At 43.0% G+C, this 26,670-nt stretch overlaps 1 protein-coding gene and 1 long non-coding RNA gene across 6 annotated transcripts in view; one reads left to right on the top strand and one right to left on the bottom strand.

The window, feature by feature from the left end:
* The window catches only part of LOC125183797 (uncharacterized), a 40,372-nt gene extending 25,426 nt beyond the window's left edge, over positions 1-14,946 (top strand). Inside the window, exons 3-6 of one of the 2 annotated variants that reach the window (XR_010825216.1) lie at positions 4,461-4,594; positions 11,515-11,919; positions 12,894-13,014; positions 14,833-14,946. This is a non-coding gene — a long non-coding RNA (uncharacterized lncRNA). The remainder of the gene's footprint in view (positions 1-4,460; positions 4,595-11,514; positions 11,920-12,893; positions 13,015-14,832) is intronic. The other variant, XR_007166406.2, reaches the window with a different exon arrangement.
* On the bottom strand, positions 8,476-18,944 carry KCNG1 (potassium voltage-gated channel modifier subfamily G member 1). 4 transcript variants are annotated; one of them, XM_048072487.2, is made up of 3 exons: positions 18,808-18,944; positions 12,645-13,446; positions 8,476-12,147 (listed from the first exon to the last, which is right to left on the bottom strand). In XM_048072487.2, exons 2-3 carry the CDS (start codon positions 13,398-13,400, stop codon positions 11,377-11,379), a joined length of 1,527 nt encoding a protein of 508 aa, XP_047928444.1. In that variant the 5' UTR covers positions 13,401-13,446; positions 18,808-18,944; the 3' UTR covers positions 8,476-11,376. The 4 variants fall into 4 exon arrangements, with proteins under 4 accessions (XP_047928444.1, XP_013045563.1, XP_013045578.1 ...); XM_013190109.3 differs by lacking the exon at positions 18,808-18,944 and adding an exon at positions 18,311-18,448; XM_013190124.3 differs by lacking the exon at positions 18,808-18,944 and adding an exon at positions 18,311-18,427 and having other exon boundaries at positions 12,645-13,443.
* Positions 18,945-26,670: the final 7,726 nt, after the last annotated feature.

Below are 26,670 nucleotides of genomic sequence, written 5' to 3'. Positions count from 1 at the left end.
AGCTGTCACGTAGAGACAAAGATCTTAAATAGCATTGCTGGTTAGTAAAGCAAATATGCTGAAACAAAGCTTAAAAAGGAAATTCCTCAGCTTCACTTGTTTTTGCTGTAGGCAGTGAATTGGTTTCTTGAAAGTGCTGATAATGAGAAGACGCTCATCTTTCGATTACTGGTCCGAAGTAATCTGCAATTTGGCTGCAGTTTTCTGAAGTCTTTTGGAGAAAAACGGGAGAGGCTTAAACAGGAACAGCATACTCTATAGTTGAGAATTATTGCTGGGGCAAACAGGCTACATTTGGGGAGATTGTTCGCAGTTACTTGTTCAGCAATACGAAACTTTGCTGCCTATTGGCAGGTGATTTCGCCACAAAGAACGTGCTGGGTGTAACCTGTTCTACAGGCATCAGAAGTGTGGATCCATTTTAGTGAATGCAAACTGAAGTGCACAAGCTCCATGCTCTGGGTTGTGGTGACAATCCCTCACAACAGTGGAGCTGTGTGTGTAACTTCACTGCTGAAACCAAAACGTAACCAGCAGATCCACGTTTGCAGAGCTTGCTTATAAAGATAATTGCTATGTGAGAAGTCTCGCAAATGCTGCAAAGTGTTAGATGGAAATAAAGAGGGAGATCATCTTTCTTATGCTGGTCTGAGTTCTCCTGCAGAACCCTGCCTTGCTGGAAGGAAGAATCAGTCACTGCACACTGAGCAGGTTATTTCAAAACTTGGACCCACGCTGAACAAAAAAGGTGGAGCCTGAAGTGGTACAAGAAGTTCGATAAAACCAAACTGGGTTGCTTGGTTTGATTACAAGACTTCAGCCAGAAATAACTGAGTAGTTTTCAAATGGCAGGTTTGAATAAAAAGAAGTTACTTTGTTAAAGAGAGTAGCTGGGACAAGAAGAAAGAGAGGCAAAAATGAAAAGCAGCAATAACTGTGGCTAGAGACTGGTGTTCCTCAGAGGAAGTACTAGTTCTTTGAATTTCTAGTGGGCATGATAGTGTCATACATTTCGTCCTACAGACTAACAGAAGAGTAAAATATTAACGTGTTAGGGTAGCAAAGTTTAGAGCAGTTAGCAAACATCAACGTAAACCACAGGAAAACACACACACACAGACTGGTTTGTGGTTAATACCTTCTGTGGTTTCTGTTACCACTGGTTAAACGTACCAGCCCCTCTGCTTACCTTGTACCACAGCTTCAAGAGCTTTGTGGGGAAAATAAATACAGCACAGGAAAAGAAGCAGTGTATGCTTAGAACCCATGGTTAGGAAGGAGATGCAAAAACTTCTTAGAGCTTTCTCCTTGAATAGCTGAGTTGTCCAAAGGAGTGATGATTTTGTGAATAATGTAAAAGACTGAGAAGAAACCCAAAGTTTCTGCTAGGTTTTGGCTGTGCACCTGAGCAAATCACTCTACCCCGGCTCCCTGTAGTGTCTCTGTGGTGTGTTTAAATCTTCCTCTAGTGATCAGATCCCAAGGGAGTATTTTGTTCTAGAACAGTTCTGAGATCTCAAATCCACAGGTTTTGTGACTTGGACAAGCAATGGGATATTGTATCTCCTCTGCTGGACACAGTGACATATGTTTGCCCACTTACAGTGTAAATATGGTATAACCTTTATTATGCAGTTAGAAGCTTGAACAATACAGCAGCAGAACAGCAACTGTTACGTTCTGGTCTATTTAGGAAAGGAAAGTGGCTTCTGCTTGCCTATTTTCTAGTCTTTTATCATTGGATCAATTCATTTAATCTTGTCTTCAGAATATATTTCATACGGTTGATTCCGCCGACTCTAAAAGCCAACTGAAATATACTTGTGATGGTGCTGCTCTGACCTAATTTGCTCCTTTTTGTTGTGAAGTCGTTGCAATCCTTCTGTTTGATGCTGGTGGTAAAAAGTAGTGAAGAACAAAAAATAGCTTCCATCCAAAATGACACCTGCCGTGAAGTTATCAGAAAAGGAAATTGGTATAAATTTAGCCTGGTCTATTGCAACACAAGTTTCCCAGCCATAAATATTCCTATTCTGTATCAGGCCTACTTATAACTATAGCATCTAGTGGAAGCTGCAGTCAGGCTACAGCTGCAGCCAGAATGAGGTTGGGAAGGCCTGCTGGGGCAGAGGCATCCCGGCCACAAAGCGATGCCCGTGGATTCAGCTGCAGCCTGGCAGGTGGGACGAGGGCTGCCTTCCTCAGGGACAGCGCCATTTGAACACCACGGAATAGGCCTCTGACACCCAGAGCTCAGGCGCTCTGATTCAAGAAATGAGAACAACTTGGACTTTATCCCTCAAAGAGTGCAAAATGTCTGCTCTTTGTCCTTCAGGTAAGTGCTTCTCACTGTCCCTTGTAGCTAGAGGAGAAAAAAGGGAGATGGATGTGGCTGGGGTGCTCAGACACCAGGGTGATGGGGGCAGTGGGCCTTTGGTGAGCCTGGACACGTGCGTCAGCTCTGAGTTTTGCTGACGGGAGCCTTCATCATCGTTCCCTGCAGGAAGAAACCTGCTGCCAATGTTCTTGTGGTTTCCCGGTGCCCGCGGCGCGAGGCCCTCCCGTGCTCATAAGCTGCAGATTTGCTCACAAGGTGTTCGTGCTGTTGCTAGGAGACTGAATCTCGGCTCGCAAGGAAAGGTTATGTCCAAATTTAAAATGGCTCCTCTCGTGTGTTTGGCTGGGAAATGAAGTTTCTGGTACAGACGGGCATTCACCTGCTCGTGAATAGCGAAAGGAAGTTCTTACGTCATGAAATAGATTTCTAACCTCACAATATAAGGGTCTGAAACTTAAAAAAGACAGACTTGTGTTTACATGTATGTACACAAATGGATGTGCACGCATGGAGCACAGGCGTATTACACATACTGTGTGACAGGACCGTAAGTTTTGGGTGGAATTTATAGAAATCCTTTCCAGGATGTGCATATTGTCCATTTCAAACACGCTTGTGAAACTCTGCTCTTGGTTTCTATTTTATTACTGTACCTGTGGTAGTAACAGGTGTATCGATAGTTAAAACGTTTTAAAAGCCCTTTTAGGTGTCCTTTTAATGAAACTGAATTTGTTTGTTATGTGTCTGTATTGTCCTGCCCCTCAGATGAGAGCACCAGCAGCTTCCTCAGCACTCAGAACCCCAGTGCTCGTCTTTGAATCACTCCCTCCATTGATCCAGCGAATATCTGAATATTGACACTTTGCTTTTTAAACAATAATTTATTTTTTATCCTTTGCTTTCTGCCCAAAGCTCTGAGTTATGGCCTTTTCATCTCCTGCCTTGATTAGTGTTAAGCTCCTTCTCTACTAATATATCTTTAGTGCCATGTGACAGTCCATTTAAAGCACCATTATGAGATGGTTTCTTATAATTATTTCTTGAGTGCAGTCACCTTGATCAGTTCTTCAGTTTTCATAGTGATAAGCTTAAATTTCATGTTCTTATCTTGTCAGTCTTTTAAATCAGTGATCATTTTGTAGATTTTTATCATGTTTCCTTTTTTATTTCCTTTTCCTCTGTACTGTGGTTAAAAATAGTGACAGCACTGATGTACAATACTTCTAAAAAAAAAAAAAAGGCCATTCTAGTACAATGTGAAAATTACTAAGAATACTGAAGGCTTTACATTTTTGCACAGTATAGACATTGGGGGAGACTCCTTTCTAACATCCTGGTGCTGCTGAGTGCTGTATATGCCAGAGACAGATAAACTTGAACAGAAGGGAGAAGTTTTGTGACTTTTCCTGGCATAGTGCAAGATTGCAGAGACTCTGAAACAGCTTCCTTTTAGTCTTCCCATTATTAATTTCAGGTAATACTCACGGCTGTGATTAATACCACTGACCTCATGGCTGGGCAGGCTTCTGCTTTAGAGCAGGGCTGTGTCTGTGCCTGATATTCTTCCAGGCGAAGACTGAAGCTTTTTGATCATGTAGACTTTCTACCTGTGAGGTTACGCCTCAAGCTGCTGGGGGAACTGGTGCTTTCTGGCTGGAGATGGTGCCCTAGACTTGTCTGTGTGACATGACTGCTTTCAGTTTTCCTTTACCTACCAACAAATCAATATCAGGAAGAGGCCGACAGCCTTTCTTCCACACCAGAGCTGCTATTGCAAAGGGTCTTGTTCAGGTGTTTCTCTCAACATCAACAGACTTCCACTCCCCTGGGCACCTTGTCCTCTCTTGTGGCTCTCGGTGTGATCCGCTGTTGCTGTGATGCCCGCAGGGTGCTTCCAGTGGGAAGGTGAGGCAGGCAAGGGTGAGCCGTGCTGCAAGCAATTATGTTACAGGTGTCCCTGGTTGCTTGCAGATCTAACAGCCTGCTCTGGCGAATGAGAGTCCACATGTGCAGAAGGCAAGCTAAGGAAGGAATTGAATATTTGCCTCTATATTTCACAAGCAATTTCTTATTTTTTTTATACATCTTTTTAACGATGACTGGTGTGAACTGATGCTTTTAGGACAGGGTTCCTGGGACTTAGAAGTGAACTGCCGGGAGCGGCCCGTAGATGGCAACGTAAGATCCTTGAATTGGGCACATTCTGTGGTCTGCGCTGATGAAAACCCGTTATCTTAACCAAATGCTGACGCACAGGTAGGATTTATACTGTTTATCATTAACTTGACTCTGCTGCAGAATTCACCAATGTGGTCTAGCAGAATTGACCATTCCATCCTTCGTGGCTGCATTTTGATGCTAAAACTTTTATAGTTAGAAATACAGTTCTATTCAAAGACAGTAAATAATGATAAATTTTGGTTTATAGGGAAAACTTTGACTTTGCATATCATATGCAAAAATTTAAATATGCATCATGGTCTTGTGCAAGTGGTTGAAGTACTTTAGCTGTGGGCCAGAGTTACTGTTGTCAGTAGGAAGAGCAAGGAGTCAGTGGGAAAAAATCCACAGATCTATGCACGTCACACCAAGAAGAATATTTTATTAATGAATTTTAGGGTATACAGAAGCCCGTATGTTGGGATGCCAACTATTGTTGCTGGTGCTGCTTTTCTGATCCCATCAAATCATGTTTGTTTTCATTCTGTGATAGCCGTATTGAATTCGTGCTCTCTGCTTTCACCTAACTAAAAGATAACTTCACCCAATTATTGTGCCACATGATACTCTGCAGTCTTAATTTCCCCACTCAGGTTGTCCCCTGAAGCATTCCTCTCAATAATCAAAGACACCTGCAATTCCACAGTGTTGGATCTGATTTGCTTGATTTCCCAAGATGTGCTTCTATTTTTGAGTGATACTGAGTCGTCTTTTCCTTGCTTGGCCTGAGAACCGCTACTGATATAAAAGCTCTCGATGATATTATTCAGTTTCTTCATGACATGAAGTGTTTCACTAATGAAAATGAGCAGCATTACTTCAATGTATTGTTCAGTAATTGTGTGTCAAAACTTTACCTCTCTATATAATTACGTATAGGAGCTCATGCTAGCCCACACAACTTTGTTCTTGTGGTAGGCACCCGTTTAAATTACAGTGTTATACTGAGCAGAAAGATAAACATTACTATACTCACTGACCACTTAACTCGAATGATTGAGAGCTGTAAAATTATCTGTCTAGTTTTGGAAACAAGCAGCCTTGGGTTTTAATTCTAATCTCCAGATGAGGGCTGGAAACTGCTTGTATTCCAGGTCAGTTTAATTATTGTAGTTAAAGCCCTGTTTTTCTGGACCCACAATGAATGTAGGGAAAAAATTATGAATGTAATTAAGTATGGCTACAAAACTGCAGTCATTAAATAGGATACCTGATAAAGGAGAAGCTGAAACCTCATCTTGGCAGCACTACATGTGTTTATGTGCCCTAGCTGACTTCAGTGTTGCACAAGGCTGTTCAACTTGTCACAAGGGCTACAGGGATAATGAATGAATATTTATCAAGTGTAGCAAATATTCTCTAATTACCCTAATTGGCCTACTGTGTTTCCAGTTATGGCAGAACTTTATTTCTGTTCAAGTGACGTTTGCTTCTGGATTAGTTCCCACAGGCAAAGAGAAAGTAAAACCCTGTTGGACAGAGCAGAAACGTCCCCTGATGCTATGATTGTGCAGTTTCTTCAACCTGCTTTTGGCAGGGCTAATAGCACTCCTGATACCTTTAGTGAATTCTAGGGATTATTTCAGAAGACACGAGATGCTGGAAAATGACAAAGAAAAACAACAAGCGAAAAGGGAGGAAGTTCTGATTTTATTGTTAATAATTAATAGGCCAAACTCGGAACATTTTCAGTTTGGCAGTGCAGTGCAGGCAATATTGTTCTTGACTTTATTTGTGGTATACGAATTTATCCTAATTTGTGGTGTGTGACTTTACGTAGTCCTATACAGTGACTGACTGATGCCAGACAAGGAATACTGTCCTAAGGACTTACACTCTAAAGTTACAAGACGAGACAGAACATGCACAAAGCTTAAGTGCTGCGGTGAGGTGGAAGTTTTGTATCTAAACCAGTCTTATTTGCTTTCCCGTCCTTTTTATGTGGTCATTACTAGGTTAGGAACACTGAGATCATTACCAGTGCTGAAATGGGATTATGAAATGCCATACAAGAAGTGGTAAATGAGTGGGTAAATCTAGTGTTAAGCATTTTCTATGTTAGCAATAGAACTTCTGAAGGTATTTTTGTTGCTGGGGGTGACATTCATCCACTGTCGTGAACTCTAGTTCAGGCCTTCAGTTCTGTCTAGCTTTTGTAGATTGCACTCTCTTGTGTTCTCTAGATGGCCTATGGGATACCACAGTTCCACCATTTCAGAAGACATTGTACTTTAGGCATTTTTTTTCTGTATTTTTGGTACCCATATCATCTTCTGGATAAATAGATACTAAATTCCTGTTAAATCTCACACAAGGGAGCCAACAGAACTATTAACCTGGAAAGAACTAGGCCATGAACCATTGTAGCACTGACTGATGCACAAGCAGAGACTGATGTCCCAGTCTTCAAAGTCACATTTGTCACTTTTACTTCTAATTTCTGCTTAAACAGAGTCAATTAAATCTGTAGGTTTAGAAGCATCCACTCCAGTTTTCAGCCTGTTACAAACCTGAGAGAGGGATGTGAACATTTATGGCTTTGTTAAAGAAGTATGTTCTTTTCCTCTTGTTTTAATTTACTGGTCTTGTTTCTTAACTAAGCTAAAAGAAAAACCAAATCAGTAATTGGGAGGAACAGAACTATTTCAGTCAGGCACGAGCTGCCAAGAACCATATTTGCCACTGCCATTGTTTCACACTGATCTCGGCCAAGACCAAGCTGACCTCTCTGGCCCAGGATTCTGGGTGCTGCTTCCTATTTCTTGGTCCCCACAGGTAGCGAATGAGACGCAGAAAGGACAAATAATGTAGAGTTAGTGCTGGAAGATATCGGTGGGTCTGTGCAATTCAAGATTAAGGCTCCAATTCATCTGACCTAACACTGGCCTTTTAACGAGACACCTGAACTAGGGATCTGGTTCATTCTAGGCACCCTCTGTTTAAAAAATAAAGAATGGGGAAGACTACACATCTGCCAGTGGTGAGTCAGATCTTCCAGCAAACAGGCTGTTGCTTCAGGTGCTTTGGTAAGTGCCTAACGTGAATTTTGACTCTGAGCCTCAGTCCATAGCCTGGAGGGGGAAGACTGAGCGGAAAGCTTTTGTTCAGAGAGACTCCTGTGAAACTTTGGTTTAGTAACACCACAGAGCTATAGCAGTAGGAACGAGAACCTTCTACAGCAAAACTTCTTTGCTTTTGCATCAGCCTGAATACCCAGTTAAATTCTACCCACACAAGTCATGAATGTAGAGAGCATGCCAGCTTTCCTTCCCAGACGTATATCTGATGATGTGCAAATTCATGATTCAGTTCTGCATAATTGTTGGTATCGCTTAATTGGACTTGCTAAAGCCTCTGACTGTTCTGTAACACTACTAAAGCCTCTGACTATGGAAATCTGAAGTACTGAATTACAGTGGGAAAAACAAAGGAGCAATGATTTTATCCCATTTATTTGAGGACATGCAGATGAAGAAGGGACAGATTTTGGAACAAATAATTTAATACAACACCTTTACCTGGAAGTTCTGGTTTTATTAGGGATTTTTCTTGTCATCAATCTCCACACATCCTTCCAGTTCTTTTCTGAAACCTGTTAGTTTCTTTGATTAAATGGTTAAAATTGTTTTTGAGGTTATGTCCCAATTAACAGGTCAGCAACTGATTGTGACTCTTGGGACAACGTGCAAGAAAGTTTTCCCTATTCAAACTGTTGAACTGGTACCTAGATTTTTCTATACTGAGAATTTTATTTCTTAATAAATGCATTTTTTTTTCACAGCCAGCATGCTTCAGCTAGTGATACTTACAGCCCAAACTCTCTCTCAACTGTTGCTCATTTCTCATGAGGATCCCGGGTTGTCATGCCTGCCTGTAGCATGTCTGAGTTTCTCTATACCTTAAGAAGGACATGGAAGTGAAAGGAGAACCTAACACTTTATTAATCAAAACCAATACAGCTGCTGCTGTTTGAATTCATACTGTACATATTTCTGCAGTATACACAGGTTAATATAAATAGCAATGTAAGCCTACCTCTATTGGAGACATGCACCACTCTTTATCAGTGGCAATTCAAACAATTCTTTTGACTTCAGAAAAGCACAAAGTGTTTTTATTGGGACTTTCTTGTTGACTGCACATGCTGTTAAAATGCAAAAAAGGAGTGATAGCTGACTTGGTAGCTGTCAGCTGTGTCACTAGAAACAGCCAGCTTTTGAATCAACGCATAATTTTCATGAATTTGACTAAAATTTCAGATAATGTGCTGTAAGGAGGCATAATCGTGTTAAACGTTCAGCCTTCACAGTAGAAGCTGGAACGCAGCATGTGGGTTTCATACTAATCTTGTGCTCTTAAGACGTATAGCTGGTTTTATTTAGCATAAGGACTACAGTATGCATTACCTTGTGTAAAACATAAGCAAGTTTGTTACAGTGATTCACAGTGAAACATGTTGGTATGCTTACAAGAGATGTGTTGCCAAGCTCAAAATTACATAGGGGTGCATCCTGGAAGGCTAATTTGTTCCTGGCTCAGGCAGAACTCCCAACAGGCAAGATGCTTTCACAGGTTTGCTCAACCAACACCCAAATTCAGGGTGATTTATTTATTTTTATATTTTTCTGGACAAGGACTTCAGAATCAAGCTATAATTCTGGCATAAAAATAAAGTGATACATGAAATTAATGAGAATTAACTGTAAAGGCACTGAGAAAATGGACAGATCTTCAGCATTTATTAGCTAGGGGAAAAAAAAAGGAAGTAAGCTTAGATTTTATTTGGTAAATCTTGATTTCTCCTTATATTCACTTACAGCTTCTCATTTCTGGCTCAGCCTGTCAAACACGTTCTTAGATAAGCAACTGTTGCTCACAGGACTAATCTAATTACCGGCTCTTTTTATGACTGCTGACACAAAGGTAGAAGGATGTATAGCACTTGTGTTGAAGCCAGTTCTACAGATGATCAAACATTTTTGAAATTAAGAGTATTTTGGATGGAAAATGTGTCCCTTTTTTTTTGTCACAATGTTCCTGTTTTTTGTCCAACTCTAATTAAAGCCGAAGAACAAGAGTGAAAAGCTGGTTGCATTCCTAGCTCTGGCACGTAATTAATTGCCAAGAGTTTAGACTGGGTATTTTAGCGCTGCAGTAAAGCTCCATAGGCACGTTTACCTATGACAGGCTGAAGAGTCTTAGATCCCTAATTATTTGTAGAGTGCATTTTTGCAAGTTTTGTAATTATTTCTTAAAAATAAGCATACCAAAACACCTTCAAATTGTGTTTTAAAGACATTTGAACAGAAAACCAGTGTAACATGGACTTGAGCAAATAGCACAGGCTGAGGAACTTCCAGATCTCTCCCTAGCTGTTAACAGGTAATGAGGAAAAAAAAAAAAGTGGAATTCATACATTTATCTTTTCTTTACCTCTGAGCACACATGAAGTCAAGCAATTGGATTTCACTCACTTTTTTAAAGTTCTGGAGTTTGTCTCCTGAGTTGTTATGTGAACCCGCCTCGTTCCCTCTAAAATAAATGGGAGGTCTGTCATTAATCTCCAGAGAAAGAGGTGCCAAAGCCGAGCGCCTCGCTGACCCGTGTACTCCCACTGGCTTCAGCAGGGGAACCTGGACCAAGACGTGTGTGGATGAATAATACACAGTTGTGCTTTAGGACCTAATTGCCTTTTCATAGCCTATTTAAAATTTTCTCTGGTACTGTGATGTCTGTAATAATGGTAAAGTTATAGTTAATTAAGTCTCAGGTCCCTCGTGATTGAGGACAGTAAAGTATAAAGCTGTCAGTACCCCCACTCCATGACTCAAATGATATTTTCTTTTTTTCATCATTGGCAACTTCCCACGACCATATATTTTCTGCTCCTTTTAAAGAACCAAATGCAGAATGTGAATGGGTAGCTGCAATATTGATTTGCCAAGTAATGGTAGGGTGTCCCCTGGAAACAGGCCTCTTTTAATTCTGTTTCGTATCTGAGGTAAAGTAAAAACATGGAAACAGATGGTAGGGAACGACTGGCATCTTATCATGCATATTTCATTTGATTTGCAGCTATTCTCCTCTTGATAATGCTAAATGCTACAAAACTCAAAAGACTTTGTTCCTTGGAATCCTGCATTCAGTGACATAGGATCAACGTTGTAACTTCATTTAAATTTTGAAGCTGTTGAGCTCTAAGTATTTACATCTTTAGCGAGGTTATGATACAAACAGTTTTATTCTTTTTTTTTCCTGTTACGTTTATGGCTGACTTACACAGAAATATACAGTTGGTGTTGTGAACGACAAATCTTAATGTTTTTAAGAGCACAATGGGACAAACAGCTGTGGTTATTTCCATCACACTCTGAGGCATTTTACTGGGAGAGAATTTAGCCATTAATTTTCTAGTATTTACATTATTTATATACAAGAAGACCAAGAAAAATGGCAGCCTGCTTAATGATTATATACATTGTGATTTGTTTGCAAAAAATGTGTATTACAAATGACAAAACAGCCTGTCAAGTACAGAATTATATGTTGTTCCTATTTTTGTCAGAGAACTTTCAATCCCTAAAATCCCACCGTGTGATTTCAGTGAAAGATCTGTCCCAAACATTATACTGGGAAGGTCAGGGGGAGAAACAACATAATAATAGCCTTCTTAAACCACATCAGTTCCTGGTTAATAGCCCCTTTTCTTCCTTTTAATATGAGGGTTACCTTTGTAAAATGCTTCCAAAGCAAATTAAAAGATGAAATCTGATACAACAAAACATTACTTGACATGAGGAAAAATAGCAACTTAAATTTCATTCATTGTCCCTAGTCTCAGAAGAGAGACTGGGGAATAAAATATCACTCCCTTGTGATGCACTGCTTATCTGAGACTTTGTTTTTAATAAGAACTGTGCTCTCCTGTACATTATTCTTTCCTGTTCTTGCTTTAGCTCAATGTAGGACCGTGAAAACGTGTGGAAGATGGAAGTGACTGGAAATGCCATGAGGAGGATGCCACTCAGGATGCTGCTCAGTGCCACCACTTGGCCGGGAATGCTCCTGGGAACCATATCTCCGTAGCCTACCGTGGTCATGGTGATGACAGCCCACCAGTAGCACGCGGGGATGCTGGTAAACTCCTGCGAGTCCGCCATCTCGTTCTCGATGACATACAGGAGTGGTGCAAACAGTGCAATGGCCACACAGAGGAAGAGCAGCAGGAGACCAAACTCCCGGGTGCACCTGCGAGCGGTCAGCCCCAGCGTCTGCAGCCCCAGGGAGTGCCTGGCCAGCCGCATGACATAAAGAATCCTCAAGGCACGGAGTATACGGAGGACCAGACCTACTTTGTCCAGGTAGATGCTCCCAGAGCTGGGCTTTTTGTAGCCCACTGAAGTGGTATCTACTAGCAAAGTGATGTAATATGGCAGAATGGCTATGATGTCTATCAGGGTTAGCGGTCTTCTCAAAAATGCAAACTTGCTCTTTGCCTGGATGAATCTTAGCAGGAACTCCAGTGAAAACCATGCCACACAGACAGACTCCACAATGAAAATATTGTAGCACATCTGGGAACACTCACCCTGGAGGAAAGAGGAGGAGTTTGTAATCGGCACTTGGATAATAACTATTTTAGTTGGTACGGTGACAGAAAGAGAGTTTTGTGGGCTTTTTAAAACCCAAAATATTAAAGGAATTGAAGCTGTTGCTATGGGGAAACACATTGACAAATTGGATCAAGTTAAATGCAAAACTTAGAAAAGAACTACTTATTGCACAGAAGACGTTGCTTGGTAATTTCAGGCATTCTAAATACCAAATGCAAGCTTAACAAAGTGTTATACAATACAAGTATACTGAAGAATGCCCACTAACAAAATTTTCTTTGGACATAGAACTTGATATGGTTGATTCTTACAAGTAATTGAACACAGTCACGTAAGATTTCCAATCTTCTTTGTGCTATTTTTTCCCTCTAAAGGCAGCCGCAAAATCCCCATTCAAATCAATATCGTCAGACCTTATATTTGTTCTGCTCTTCTCAGCATATACTGTTTTCCATCCTGAAAAGTTAACTTACCTTTTCCTCCTCCTCCCTTAGGTCAGGCATGGTGCTGATGGATAAATTCACTGCTGTAATAGTTACAAATAAAACAGACAAACAAGCAAACACTTTCCCAGGGAGGCCAGACTGGGGTCTTTCCACCATGTCTTGTAACTTTCTCATGCACAAGCCAATTTTTGTCTCCTCTAATGTTTCACCTGTTTCATTTTCTATGAGGTCATCCTCCCGTTCATTTATTTCAGTAAACTCCTCCATTTTTTGCAGATACCTCCTTTTACAACACCAGTCCAAGTTGTCTTCCTCAATTCCCCAGTAGAGCAGCTCCTCTTGGAAAGACAACGCACACATCTCCCGCAGGAGCCGAAGTTTTCCAACCCGCAAAAAGGTCAGGATTGTCCTGAATGCTCCTGGGTTGCGGTCGAAAAAGAATTCATTACATGTCACATCGTAATCATCACAGATGTTTAGAATGTCATCAAAATTGTTGCAGAATTTTAGTTGTCCCAAACGTGTCAATGGGAATTCATCAAGCGTGGTCCATGGGAGCAAATACTTAATGCCCCCTACGTTTATAATAATATGATGCTTCCGATCATCGGGGTGAAACCCTTTCAGGAGATCCTCTTCAGGGTGAATTAGCTTGGCTCTTTGGTAAAAGACTCCCTTAAGGGTTTCTGTTTCTGGAAAGAATGTGTGGTTGAAGGAAGTATCTGAAGCACAGCTCAGGGCACTATAGTCATAATCAGAATTTTCTCCAGGTAGAAGAGTCATCTTGGAAGATAACTTCACATCACTTCGCTACTTCTGCAAGTGTCTTCTGGAACGAAAAACAGATATATGGGTTTAGTGAGTGAGGCGTTGTTTTCGAGTTTGGAACAAATGTAGTGACTGAAGCTCAGAAACGTTTATGGTTGATAAAATAATTGGAAAGAAATCAGCAGTGGCTGAGTATGGTCAGAAAAGCTTTCTGGTGAGGCTCTTTTTGCCCAGTCAGGTAGAACTGACTCTATTTACTGACACTGGCGAACTTTTGTCTCAAGTGCTGAGGTCTCAGTTCCCAGTGGGTACAGAGGGAAACCAGGAATAATTCCTGCATGTGGCAGGATATTCCAGCTTCAGAAAGGAAGTGTCAAACTTATGATAGTATCATGTAGGAACACAGAATTCAAGTGTATTTTTTAGAAAAGGAAATTATGTCTTTTTTGTTTAACAATTACATGTTAAAATCTTTATTATTTTAGTTCCCATTAAGTATATAGAAAAAATCAGAAGTCAATTATGCTGTAATTAAGTAAATACTTCTGAAAAACAGTATCAGACTAATTTCTAAAAGGCCCTATGGAAACAATTTTGGAAAAAACACTTCTATTGACAATCACATAAAATCTTTGTATAGAGTTTACACATTCAATGACATGGCAACTCCCCTTTTACAGTCTCATTTACGAAAGACTGTTAAGAAATACTTGGTTTCTACACAAAAATTGGAATATTATTTCAATTACAATTGGCACCCTATACACAGCAATAGGTCTTTGTTCTAACATTGAATAGTAGCTGAGAACCAAGGTGACTACCTTCAGCTGTGATTCTAAGAAACCAAAAAATTCTTAAGATGACTGAAAATCAGATTCAAATTCTGCTCACACAAAACTAGTATGAAGTTGGTGGAATGCACGGACCACAAAGTTCAAATCGGTATAAAAAAACAGGTACTGGAAATGTTAAAAGGTTTTGCCTCCCTAATTCACTGCAATTTAAAAGTCAGTCTGAAAGTCTGCTCTTGCTCAGGAGAATTGTACAGTGCTGCTTCTAGGTCTTCCATCCCCACAGTCAGCTACAGCTTAATGCACAATGTTTAATCCTTAAGCACAGAACTGTTGTTTTCAGAAGCTGGGGTTTGTAAACCACATCAGTAACATTACATACCTGTTATAGAAGAAAAAAACCAAACATGAATACACTACAGCTGCACTTCAGTTTAAGAGCAACAGGCTTTCTTTGCTGCATGGGGGCTTAAAATAATATTTTCAATAAAATACTGTCTCAGTCCTGCTCCCAAACTTCCCAAAATTACTCTAAATGAAGCAGTACCTTACATACTCTTACAAACAGCTGAGCTTTGGATGGAGTGATATTTTTTGATTTTTTAATGTGTATACTCTTTAGTACAAAAAGAAATCATTCATTTACTTACCTTTAGGGCCTGTGGTAGGACTGTGGAAAAAGAAAGCCTACGGGAATATACAAGAATGGACAAGGCATGATTCAGACCTTTCAAGAGCTGTGGTACCATTTTCTGGCCCTTTTGGCAGAGGTAAGCTTTGTCATCTTGCTCCTATCCCAAAGTGGGATCTCTATTGCTATTGCTAGTGATTTGAGAGCGGCTGTTTGGAGGGTTAACCCATTCTCTGCTAAAATCTTAACTATGTTCAGTTTTCAGTACCTTATCACTACATACTTGCTTGTATTGCTGAGTGGCTCTGTCTTTCCTCCAGAATTATGACTCTTGGGAATCCCCATGGCAGGCAATGGGCAATTCTAAAACTTCCAAAGGAGTTTTAGAAAAGGAGGATGTAATAAACTCAAGTAAACTTCTAGTTGATTTCAGTTTGTGTCTTGTCTCAAAAAAGACTAAGTGAAGGCGTACTGATCTGCAAGTCCTGTTTTCTGAAAGAACATTAACACAAAATGTAATCATACTAAAGAGTCACTGTCTAGAGTACTCCAGCCAACACTGGGATTATCAGCGGAGCATCACGACAAACAGTGGCACTCTGCCACTGCCCACTGCTAAAGCTGCAGGGCTCAGATAAATGAATGGATCTGAGGAGAATGACAGCTGGCTCACATAGTGCTAGCTGGAGCATGTTGAACAGTGCAAGTAAGGAGCAGTTGAGCTTGTAATTACCCTGACTTACAGTCCCATCCCATGAAGCACTCCTTGTGACCTAAGAGCTGGTCTTCTATTAAAGCATGCCCATCTGCAGAAATACTGCCACTGTGAGCTCAAGCTGTAGGCGGGAAAACGGGGCTACCTGAGGCATGGTTACGTAGGACCCTTCTCCTTAAGAGTAACTGTTTTTTTCTTTAGAAACAAGTTTTTTCCCGTCTGCCTCAACTATGTCTAAGGCTGGGCTTGCCTAAAGAGAATAAAGATTATGATTAATGGAAGACTGTGGAAAAATGGGAGCTAAGTTAACCGCTTTCCCTTCTGTAATACCAGATGATGTTGGTTAGCAACAATTTATCCTCTGAATCTCAGCCAGGAAAAATGAGGAGGCAGCTCATCTCTGTGACTGGTTTGATCTCCCACCACATCCATTGTTGACACAATGGAAAGAAATGGGGAGAGGGAAATGTAAATGTTCGCGTGTCAGACACACGCTGTAACCCTGAGGCATCAACTGTGAAACAACAGAGCAAAGAAAAAATAATTTCTTTCTTCACTTCCAGCTTCTCGACCTGTGCGAGACAATAAATTGGACAAATTAATCCCCTGTGTAACACACAGTGACTGCAGTTATAAAAGGTGGTTCCTTCTATTTCCATAACCAGAACTGGCAAGCCCACAGATTCCACGTAGGCAGCTTTGGTATTTCATGCTGTACATGTGTTATTTACGTGATTTTTTACCTCCGATACACAAAGCTTCATATCTAAGAGGGAAGAATAGGAGAAAATAAGGGACAATAGAAAAGATGGTCTGAATTGAAGGAAAAGAGAAAGGTGAAAAATAAAGCCATGCGCTTCTTTGCATGTTTCTTCATTGGAAGGCACCTCTACAGAATGATGATCAGCACTACTTTAAGAAGGGAGCTATCTGAAGAATAGAAAGGGTTTTTTTGTTAGTGAGCTTGCAAAAAGAGCAACCTACTTTACTCGTGCATTGCAGGCTGATGACATTGGGCATAGGTGTAAGAAATGCATTGAGGAGTGCGTTACTGGAACATAAATATAAAATATAAAGTCAGAAAAACACATTAGCCTACAGCAACCATTTTCACAACAATTAAACAAGATGAACTTCAAGGATGTAGTATAACAGTAAAATCCTCCTTCAGATAAAACTGCTCTGGTTAAGTAGGGCCCAGTGATAAAATCCCTCCACATCTGAGAGAGCATTCTGCCCATCGAATGCTTAGGAGTTTGTGGAGTCCAGTTCTTTCCAGCTCCTTTGCTCATCATGTGTGCTTGTTTTTGATAAATCACTTCTCTCTGAGCTTCTTTACTTTTGTTTGTAAGCTTACCAGGGCAAGAACTAACTCTAACCACATTATACAGTCCTGGTCGTAGTTCTGGCTTCTAGAAACCATGGTAATACAGAATAACTGTCCCATACCAAGAGCTCTTGGTGACTCTAAATGGTGTGTTGTGCATGTCAATCAAGATGTAACATCTTTTCAAAAATCTCTCTTGCACAAGATGATATTCTGATCCATTATGTCTGGTGAAGAAATTGAATTAGAAATCTGTACTGCCCTTACTTTCAGCACAAATTCAGGAAGGGTGCCAGACTCCTAGACAATGGGGAAAGAATTATTAAAGATGCCCTTCTGAGGTAAAGAAATAAAAATCCAAAGTAACATGCTAAAATTCCACTCCAAGTTCTGTTCTCCCCCCTCCAGCATCCTCTGCAGTATTTTGAATTCTGCAGTGCATCTCTGATGTAATCAAAGCTCCTGCAAGGAGTCCTGATACTGCTCTGTGATGCAGACAATTCAAAGTTGTGCCTGGGTGATAACAAGCATGAAAGGAAGATGCGTAACTCCCCCCTGGACTCTTCTATCAATTCCAGTGCCTGGAAGTGATCTCTGCTGCCTTTTTCCATTTGGAAATTTAGCAAAAAAAAGTTTCAGTGCAGGGTGAATGTGAATACAGTGACTTGTCTGAAAGGATTCTGTAAGAAACGGTCTTGCAGTTTAGTGATCCTCCATGCTTTATAGTTTCCTTAGTTAAAATAGGCAGTGTTAAATGCAGCTCTCTTCTGACACTTGATTTCCATCCTGTATTGCCACTGTCAGAGTCCCCCCTGCAATACTTCAAGCTATACTCATACGGTTCTCTAGGTAGTAACAACAAATCTCAAACTTTAGCTCTGCTTGCAAAGTGAACCTCCAGCCAAATCGAAGTAAAACTTACAGAGGTCAATGTATAGCATAAACCAAAATCATCCTGAAAAACATAGAATCTCAAAAAAAAAAAAAAAAAATCACATCTGCATACTGCTCTCCTGGATCTGGTCAGTGTTACGCTCTAGGGCATCTTTTGACATCCTACAAACTGAATGATGACAAACACGTTACCCGGTGTTTTGTTTTATACAGCTGAGCCTTATTCTGCCGATAACATTCAGAAGTGAAATAACTTTGCTAGATAACTTACATCCCCAGGAGAATGGTCTGAAATAGATTATAGCTAATAACTACGGTAGTTTGCTTGCACTGAAATATATTTGTTAAGCAATTTTAGCAAGTCACATTGAAAACAGTCTTTTAAACATCTTGCTATAAAGTAAAGGATTTGTCATGTATTTGCATATATCCCTATTTTGCCGCTGAAATGAAGGTAGTCATTGAGCAGATATTTTACGAATGCTTTCTCTGCCCCCCCAAATCTTTTCCAACGGAAAAAAAAAATCTGCCAGAAATACAATGTTTATCAAGACCAGTTAACTTTACCTATTAGCTGCCACGACCGCAAGTCACTAAATAGCTCGGTAGCAAAGACATCTCAAGTATTTCAGAAATAACTCTGCAAGAGACCTTCAGATTAGCCCAAGACGAGGAAATTTCAGCCGGCAGCCTCCGTACCGAGCCGTGCAGGCACCGGGCTCGGCGAGAGCGAGCGGGAGCCGCGGAGGGGCTCTCGGAGCACCACCAACCCAGCGTGGAGGACGAGGCAGCTCCTCCAGCCGGCAGGAAGGCGGGGAGCAGCCGGGAAGGTCCCTGCCGGTAGCCGAGCGCCTCCCGCTGCGGGGAGCGGAGGCAGCGCGCTCCCTCTCCCAGCCCTGCCGCAGGAGCCGACCTGTTGCTGCAACCCCTCCGCGGGCCCGCGAGACCCCCGGAGGGGGGGGGAGCCCCGGGGCAGCCCCCCCCGTGCCGTGCCGTGCCGTGCCGTGCCGGGCTCTGCCTCCCGGTGCCCCCAGCCCCGGCGGAAAAGTTCCCCGCAAACTTGCCTGCCGCTCGCCGCCGGTGCCGGGCGGCGGGGGGCGGCCCCGCGGCATGGGGGCGGCCGCAGCCCCGGGTCCCGCTCCCCAGGTCCCTGCTCCCCGGGCCGGAGCCGGAGGCGGAGACGGCGCGGGCCCCGGTGCCGAGCGCTCCGCATGGCGCGGCGGGCGGGGAGGCGGCCGGCGGCTCCCCCGCGCAAAAGCCGCGCAAAAGGCGCGCAGAGCCCGCCCCGCGGGGGCGCGCCCGAGCTGGCGGCGGGGCCGGGGCAGGAGGGGCTCGCCGGCACCTCCCGCCAACGGAGCCGCTTCTCCGCGGGGCGAGGGGCCCGCCGGGCAAGGGGGCAGCCCGCTGGGGTCGCGCTTGGCACCGGGGGGGCGGCGGCAGGGCCGCGCCGGGCTCGCTGTGCGGGCGGAGGACGCACGGACGGACGGACGGACGGACGGGTGCTGCCCCGCTGTCACCCCCGGTGGGGTGCTGGAAGCAGGGTGCTGCCCACCGGTGGCACCCCTTAATAAACTTGTGGTGCTCTTCCCACCTGGCTCTGTGGGTGTCCCCGAGGAAGCGTGCAAGGCGCGCACACACACACACACACACACACACACGGCCCCCCCCTCCAGAGGGATGGCTCCAGGAAAGCCGAAATCCTGCTCCATCCCCTCGGCACCGCCGCGAGGTGCAGGGGTTACCACATCGCACCCCTCGCACAGCTCAGGGGAGCGCTCCCTGTGCCCGCTCTGCAAGGCAATTCGCGGGACAGCCGGGTGGGAGCTACTCGGAGCGGGGTCCGTCTCCGAATTTAAGCGGGGAATTAAATCCGGGTGGCGGGGTTAAGGAGCCGGCAGCGTCTTCAGCTCTGCCACGGGCTCGTTCGTGGGCAAACCACTCCCACCCCACGTGCGCTGGCTCCCGGTGGGCGCAGAGCTGCTGCGCTCCTGCTCCTCGGCTGGCCTTACCTGCCCGGGCAGGGCGCCTGGAGGGAGGGCAGCTCCTGCGGGTGGGCTCCGGCACCTCGGGGCGGGACGGGGAGAGGCACCTCGAGCTGCGTGGGACAGGGGCTGTCTCCTCTTCTGAGCATTATGCACTGGCACCGAGAGCAGAGGGGGGGGGTCTCATTTCAAGTGAGGTCCTTTGTTGCTATGGTAATACAAATTGAAAACCTATACTATAGTAATTTTAGGAAAATCTCTCTTTTTTTTTTTTTTTTTTTCTAAATTAAATTGGACTGTGCTTCAGAATTGTGTGGGCATACTGAAATAGTCATGCTTGTATTCTTCAACCGGAGTTGTTAAACAGCACTTCTAGAGGGTTGTCATCGGCTGTGGCTGAGAGCAACTTGCTGCTTTTTTCCTGATGTCGCATACAATTTTTATTTGATTTTGAAAAGTTTTCTTAGGATGGCTCTCAGCCTTTAACACTAGAAGGGAGGTAACTGGTTTTACTGACCACAGTGAGATGTATGAAGAGTTTTGCCCTTTTTGTATTCTATAACAGTCCTGTTAGTGAAAACCTGTATTTTAAAAGCCTTTATTGATGATTGGTGTCAAAAAGGAAGGACACACAAATAGGATCTCCCAGGGAATTTTCTGGGATCATTTTTCGCTGGTGTTTTCTGTGATAACTTGGGCGATGGAATGGATTGTACTTTTATAACACTTGCAGTGATTCCAGTCACGGCGTACAAGACTGGGTTTTAAAATGACCCTGAGATATTGAAGACCCAGTCTAAATTCAGCATGATAAAATTCTAGCAGAAGAAGTATGAAGTACGCCACTTAGGAAGGAATATCACACGTCAAATGAGGACTGTCTCGTTAGGAGAAAATACTGCAGGAGAGAGCCTTGGGATTGTGGTGGGTCATGGACTGTGCAGTGCTGCAAAATAGTTGTGCTGTTCTGAGCTCTAGTAGCAGGAGGATCGTATGTAAGACATTGGAGGGTGTTATTTCTGTTCTGTTTAGCAACAGGCAGACTTGGCTGAAGCACGCTATCCAGTTTCAAGCGTTACACGCACTTTTAAAGAAAGATGTGGGCAAACAAGACAGGAGAATAGCAACCAGTACTGCAGGAGGCTTAGGAAATGTAAGCTATGAGGAGCGATGGAATTTGATTGTTTGATCTGGAAAAGAAAACACAATGTAAGGACATGGCAACAGTCTCCAGATGTATAAACACATTTGTAAAGATGACAGTAATCAGTTGTTCTGTGACCACCAATGGTAGGATAAAAAGCAACTTCCTCAAGTGCAATTAGGGAGGTTACTTAAAATACCAAGGGGAAGGAAAAAAAGAGAGAGAAAGAAAACTGCTACTGTGTGAGCAGCCGGAATCTCAGGAGGTTTAAAAAGAAGATTTAAAGAAGATTTGTTTTAAAAAAGGTTGGATAAACATCTATCAGGACTGGCTGTAGCACGGATGACCATTCCTCAGAGCAGAGAAGAGTTTCAGTGATCTCCCGAGCGTTTACCAGCCCATGTTTCTAGGATTTCTGATTGTCAAACAAGCTACACCTATCTATTCAGAGAGAGGCACAATAGCATGGCACAGAAGGAGAACTCATTACACATCCCACATATGATTAATGCAGCACTTTTAAATTAGTCACCCCGGACTATGCTATTTGCATCAGTGTCTCTTTAACATCTGGAGACCGGAGCAGCTAGTGAGTGGAGCTAGCCATTCCAAGTAAGCAGTTTTCAAATCCACTTTTGAACAATAATGGTTGAAAATTGTTACTGCTTGATGACCAGTGCAAATTTAAGCATCTTGGAACTCGCTTGGTGCTTACTGTAAAAATCACCACTTCATTTTTGGATGCTGGTGGAGTCAGGTGAGGTCAAGAACTTCATTGAGAGCCTGACTTTTTGAAATGAGAAATAAAAGGCAGATGTGAGATCACTAACTGCAGGCAATACTAAATCTGTTCTGGCAAATGGAGATCTGTACTCTTCAGGCATGCCTGGCCTCCATCTTTCATGAACATGGAGTTTATGTGGAAAACAAAAGTTGTACATGCCCTTGAAGATAACAAGTAGTGCGCTAGCAGTTCATCTGCAGTGATAAGCTGACTTCAGCACAAAGTGGCTGAGGATTCCCAGAGTAAATCTACTACTTTCTGCTCCTTAAGGAATTAGCATTGCCACAGAGTAAAAAATTAATCCCACTTCCATTACTTTTTGCAGCTTACGGCTGCTTTTCCTCTGTTCCTTTGATTGTTGACATTGAAATCCCTTTCTGTCGTTTCTCTGGCTTTCGCAGATAATTCCAGCATCATTCTGCAGTCAGGAGCAGTGCTGCCAGCAAAACAAAGTATTTCAACTTTACAGCACCTTTCACCTCTAACTTTCCAAACAAAGCAGGAGGGTAAATTAATTTCTTGTAAAACAGAACGTAAATTTCTATGCAGCTGAAAGGTGAGAATTTTCAAAATGAAGCTACAGAGCAAGAATTGTTCACAGAACTTATCCAGTAGAAAATTTCAACTAATGGATACATTACAAAAATGCCGTCTGTTTGAGGAAGACTCTCTAAGCAGAGATAGAAGCAAAAATAATTGAATAAATTATGGTTGAAAAATTATTCACCTGCTTTTAGAAAACTTAATATTTTTGTCTTTTGAGGATTCTATGTAATATATATGCAAAATGTTAAGCTGAAGGTGGATAGCACAGACTGCTCTTGCAGAGAGGTTCAAAGAGGTCTGAAAAAATAGTGTATCAAAAACCACCATACATTTTGCCGTGTATCAGTGGTGTTCTCACACAGAACGTGGGAATTCCTTCAAGAATAAGGAAATCTATTCCTTTATTTCTGTTTATACCCGGATGCATTTGTATCTTGATTTCTTCTATTACGTAAAGAAAGTGGTTATGTGACACCTATGATTTTGGCAATGGGGACAGACTGTGAAGGGCAGCGAGAGTGCAGCCACTCAGTCATCAGCACCACCCACAGCAAAGGAAGCAGCAAGTATTTGCCAGTTCAGCTCCATCAGCCCTTCCAGTGTGACAATCCTACTGGGAAAGAAGGGCTTTAAAGTGACTGCAGGTTAGGTAATGATTGTGGCCTGCCCTAAAATTCTCAAGCTGTGGGCACCTGTGGGACCACTTGGCCCAGGCTATGCAACAGATGAGCTGATTTCAGGCGGTAGCCGTTGCTTGATGGGAAAGGCTCTTGAAATGAGCTGGGCATGGCAGTTTTCAGCAGTTCTCCTGGAATGGATGTGGTGGCCCATGTGCTGAATGCTAGCCAGCTATGTGCCTTGGTAACAAAGAAGACCAGCAGCATCCTGGGATGTATTAACAGGAGCTTAGCCACTGATCGAGAGAAGTGGTTACTCCCTGCTGGATGATTTCTAGAATACTGCACCCAGTTTTGGGCCCACGGGACAGGATAAACGTTCATAAACTGGACTGAGCTCAGCAGAGGGCCACCAAGATAGTCAGCGGATGGAGCACACGATCTATTGAGAGGCTGAGGGAACTGGGCATGGCTAGCCTGGAGAATAGCGGGTTTCAGGGATTCCTAATTGCTTCCAATATCAACAAGAAGATTTTCAGAAAGATGGAGGGGGGCTCTTCACTGTGGTGCTTGGCAGGAGGACAACTGCCTTGGGGTTTCCAAGACCCAGCTTGGTTAAAACCTGAGCAACCAAGTCTGCTCTCATAGCTATCCTTGTGTTGAGCAGGAGGCTGGGCAAGAAGGCTGCCTGACATCTCTTCCAGATTGAATGTTTCCATGTTTGGATGGTAATTGCTGTTGGAAACACTACTGCCATTGTCAGCTTCCCCTGTGAGTCTAAGGTGACTGCTGTGAGGGGAGATCTGTCCCCTTGACATACACAGATTGCACGCTGCTTGCAGATGGACCCAATTCTCTTGTCACTGCATGGCGAGACATTTCTTTGCTGATTTATGGCCTATGCGGGCATTTCTGTTGCTTGCTCTTCTCATGTCTTTTCTCATGAATAGCCCCATTACTCTTAATGCAGTGCTTCTGTAGCACACCTTCCTGTGGGTAAAGCTTCGGAACACGTCCCTGAGTTTTATTACAAGTAACCCAGTTAAAAGAGCAATTTGTCTTTTGCTGGAATTCATAGAGATGCTTAGATTACAGAGTTGCAATAAAAGGGGACGAGACTCAACAATCCAGATTCCCGTGTTTCTGTGCTCCTCACATCTTGCACTTCCTCCTTTCACTTCAAGAAGCCTTCAGAAATCCACGTACTTTCTCCATGCCCTAGTTTAGGATGTGTCCCTCCTAGCCACACAGATGTGCATTTGCATTGCAGTAGTGCTAATCTTCACTGTGCTTCCCCAGAGAGGTAAAGTGCTCTGCCAGCCAGAAGAAATTGGCTAAAAGTCTTAGTATCACCATTCCAAGCATGTCTCCAAGCTCTCAGAGCAGTCCTCCTCGAGCACACATTGCAGGTAAGCCCTGTCTCCACTGTAGCACTGTGTTTGTCTGGTTTGGGGGCCCATTTCCAAGGAATGCTAACGATTTCCTTGCCTGCCTTGCTTGAGGTAAATGTGTCAATTTAATTACCTTTGCTGCTAAGTGAGATGCATTTGACCAAATGTGGTTACCCACTTTAAAGCAGAACACAAATAAACTATGTCTGACTCAATGGGTGACTCAAGACTCAACTCCCTGCAAAAGGAATCCCAGGTAATTCTGGCATCTGATGCCCACATTTGGACAGAGGAATCTCACCTGGAATTACCTCCCTAAGACCACAAAAGGTCTGTAGCAGAGGGAGGATTCAATTTAGACATCTTACTCTGGTCTTTAGTCGTTGAACCAAAGCATCAGACATTCATGTTTGGAGAAAAGCTTTCCTTTAGCTTTATTCCTTGTGCAGCTTTTTTTTTTTTTTTTGTGAGTTTTGTGCTTGCTTTTGTGATTGCACATGGTCAGAATCAGGCTTTTGTACTGCTCTCCTTCTGTTTGCTCTTGCTGAAAATGATTAGGGAGAACTCCTGCACGAGCTTCTGCACGTCTGTATCGCGTTAGTCGTGGCATTGAGGGAGTGAGGAGTAACACATACCTCCTCCATCTGCAGCTCCGTGGATGTTATGTTTATGTTTGCAAGGTGGCCAATGTGACTAAAATTAATTTACAAACACTTGAAATCTTACTCCGGTACCTCATGCTGCCAGCCTCCCCCATATCCCCACTGCAGATACGCTGAGGCTTGTTCTGAACGCTCCTTTGGTGTACGTGTGTGTGACTGATACCTATGGTGTACTCTGCTGGAAAATGAGAGTTTTAGACGTAGGGTACATTGGTGGACATAAAGACAGGATAAGCAAAAACTCTACAAAGCAAATAGGAAATTGACAGGTCCTAAAAGTGGAAAACAGCAGGAAGTCAAGAGCACGGTTGTGCTGAAAACTCCTTTTAATTTAAAAAGGCAGTGAGGTATGGATGTACTTGAAGTCTCACAAGATTTTAGTTTGTCCTGTGCAGCATACATTCCTAAGCTTAGTGTGTCTCAAGGGCTTGGCTGTGCAGCACACTACTCCACATAGGTTGTGCCCACCCTTGGAAAATCCTGTAACTTCGTGAGTGAGCAGAGGAATCTCTGCATATATATATAATGTGCATATTTTGCATAACCTCTGCCTAATCTGAATGTGCAGTCAACATACTAGCAAAGGGTAAACAGGAGAATCACTGCGTGCAGGTTGCTCTTGTCACTTTGAATCTGTTTTCAGGTAAGGCACACAACAGTAACCATGTGGCATGCTACTGCAGAGCCACATAAAAAAAAAAAAAAGATTCCAAAACATTTGATAATATGCATTATTACAACACATTTAAATTCTTATTTTATATCATGTACTAACAAAACCAGCAAAAGTGTTTACAGAAGAGGAAGGTTCTTTGGCTGCAGTGAGTTTCAGGGGACTGCTGTATAGAAACTATCAGGGCAGCGTATTATTTATCATGGCTCTGGCAGGCTTCCAGAAACATGTCACTTTTTTTTCAGATTGCTGAACCGAAAGAGCCTTGCAAGGATCTGAGAAATGCCTTTCCAAGCATGTGTTTAGGCATCAGTATTGTTCAGCTTTATGAGAAAGAGTAGATAACACTCCTAAACACCTTGTTACTGCATCTGCCTCAGATTAGTCACAGAAAATCTTCTTTCCTGGCCTCTGTTCAGGCAACAAGAAGATGTGGGTGTATTCATATAGTATACATGTGGGTCTAGGAACGTGTCTTTGGACCTAACTGATGTAAATATGAATTCTAGTGTGCAATTCCCTGTGAAAGTTGCTGGAGCTTTGTAGACCTGTCAGTCCTAGATGCCAGCTTGGTAAGTCTGGGTCCCAGCTGGCCAAGTTCTTGCTTTGCTTCCTCTGGAGAGGAGCGCAGAGCTCCCTGCTGGGGCTCTCCTGTTCCCCTTTGCTGGAACAGACTCAGTGCATCCAGCTCCCCTAGGCTCCCGCAGTAGCACACAACCACTATTTTCCATCATCGCACCCATCTGATTGCAGTTCACTCCTCATGGACAAGGCACAGTGGGAACAAGCACATGTACCGCCTTTGCAACAGGTGGAGCAATCTACAGGCAAGAAGGAGCACAGCAGTGCATGCTCCCTGCCTTCATCACTTCTTCACCCATGAAGGTTTGGTCTGAGAGGAGGCTCTGAAGAGGGCACAAGAATGGCCAGGACAGCACATGGTATCTTCTCCAGAAAATAGAGTCTCTTCGTGCTGCCAGCTTCCCTCTCCACTGAATGAACTCACAGCTCAACATCCATCTTATCCTTTATTTCTCTAGGACTAGCTTCTTGGGTTTAGTTCGTGGTAAAATTCCAGGGTGCTGGAGTCCAAGATCTCTGCAGGGAAACTGGAGAAATCTGGAGTCA

The sequence above is a fragment of the Anser cygnoides genome, chromosome 16 (genome assembly GCF_040182565.1).
Source record: "Anser cygnoides isolate HZ-2024a breed goose chromosome 16, Taihu_goose_T2T_genome, whole genome shotgun sequence".
Lineage (NCBI taxonomy): Eukaryota > Metazoa > Chordata > Aves > Anseriformes > Anatidae > Anser > Anser cygnoides.
The sequence above is the reverse complement of the archived record's forward strand: the minus strand, read 5'-3'. Positions and strand labels throughout refer to the sequence as shown.

Coding starts and splice junctions, on each gene's coding strand:
- KCNG1 (XM_048072487.2), bottom strand. CDS start 13,400: ATGACTCTTCTACCTGGAGAAAATTCTGATTATGACTATAGTGCCCTG. Junction 12,148..12,644: donor TAAGGGAGGAGGAGGAAAAG/GTAAGTTAACTT, acceptor TCTTTCCTCCAG/GGTGAGTGTTCCCAGATGTG.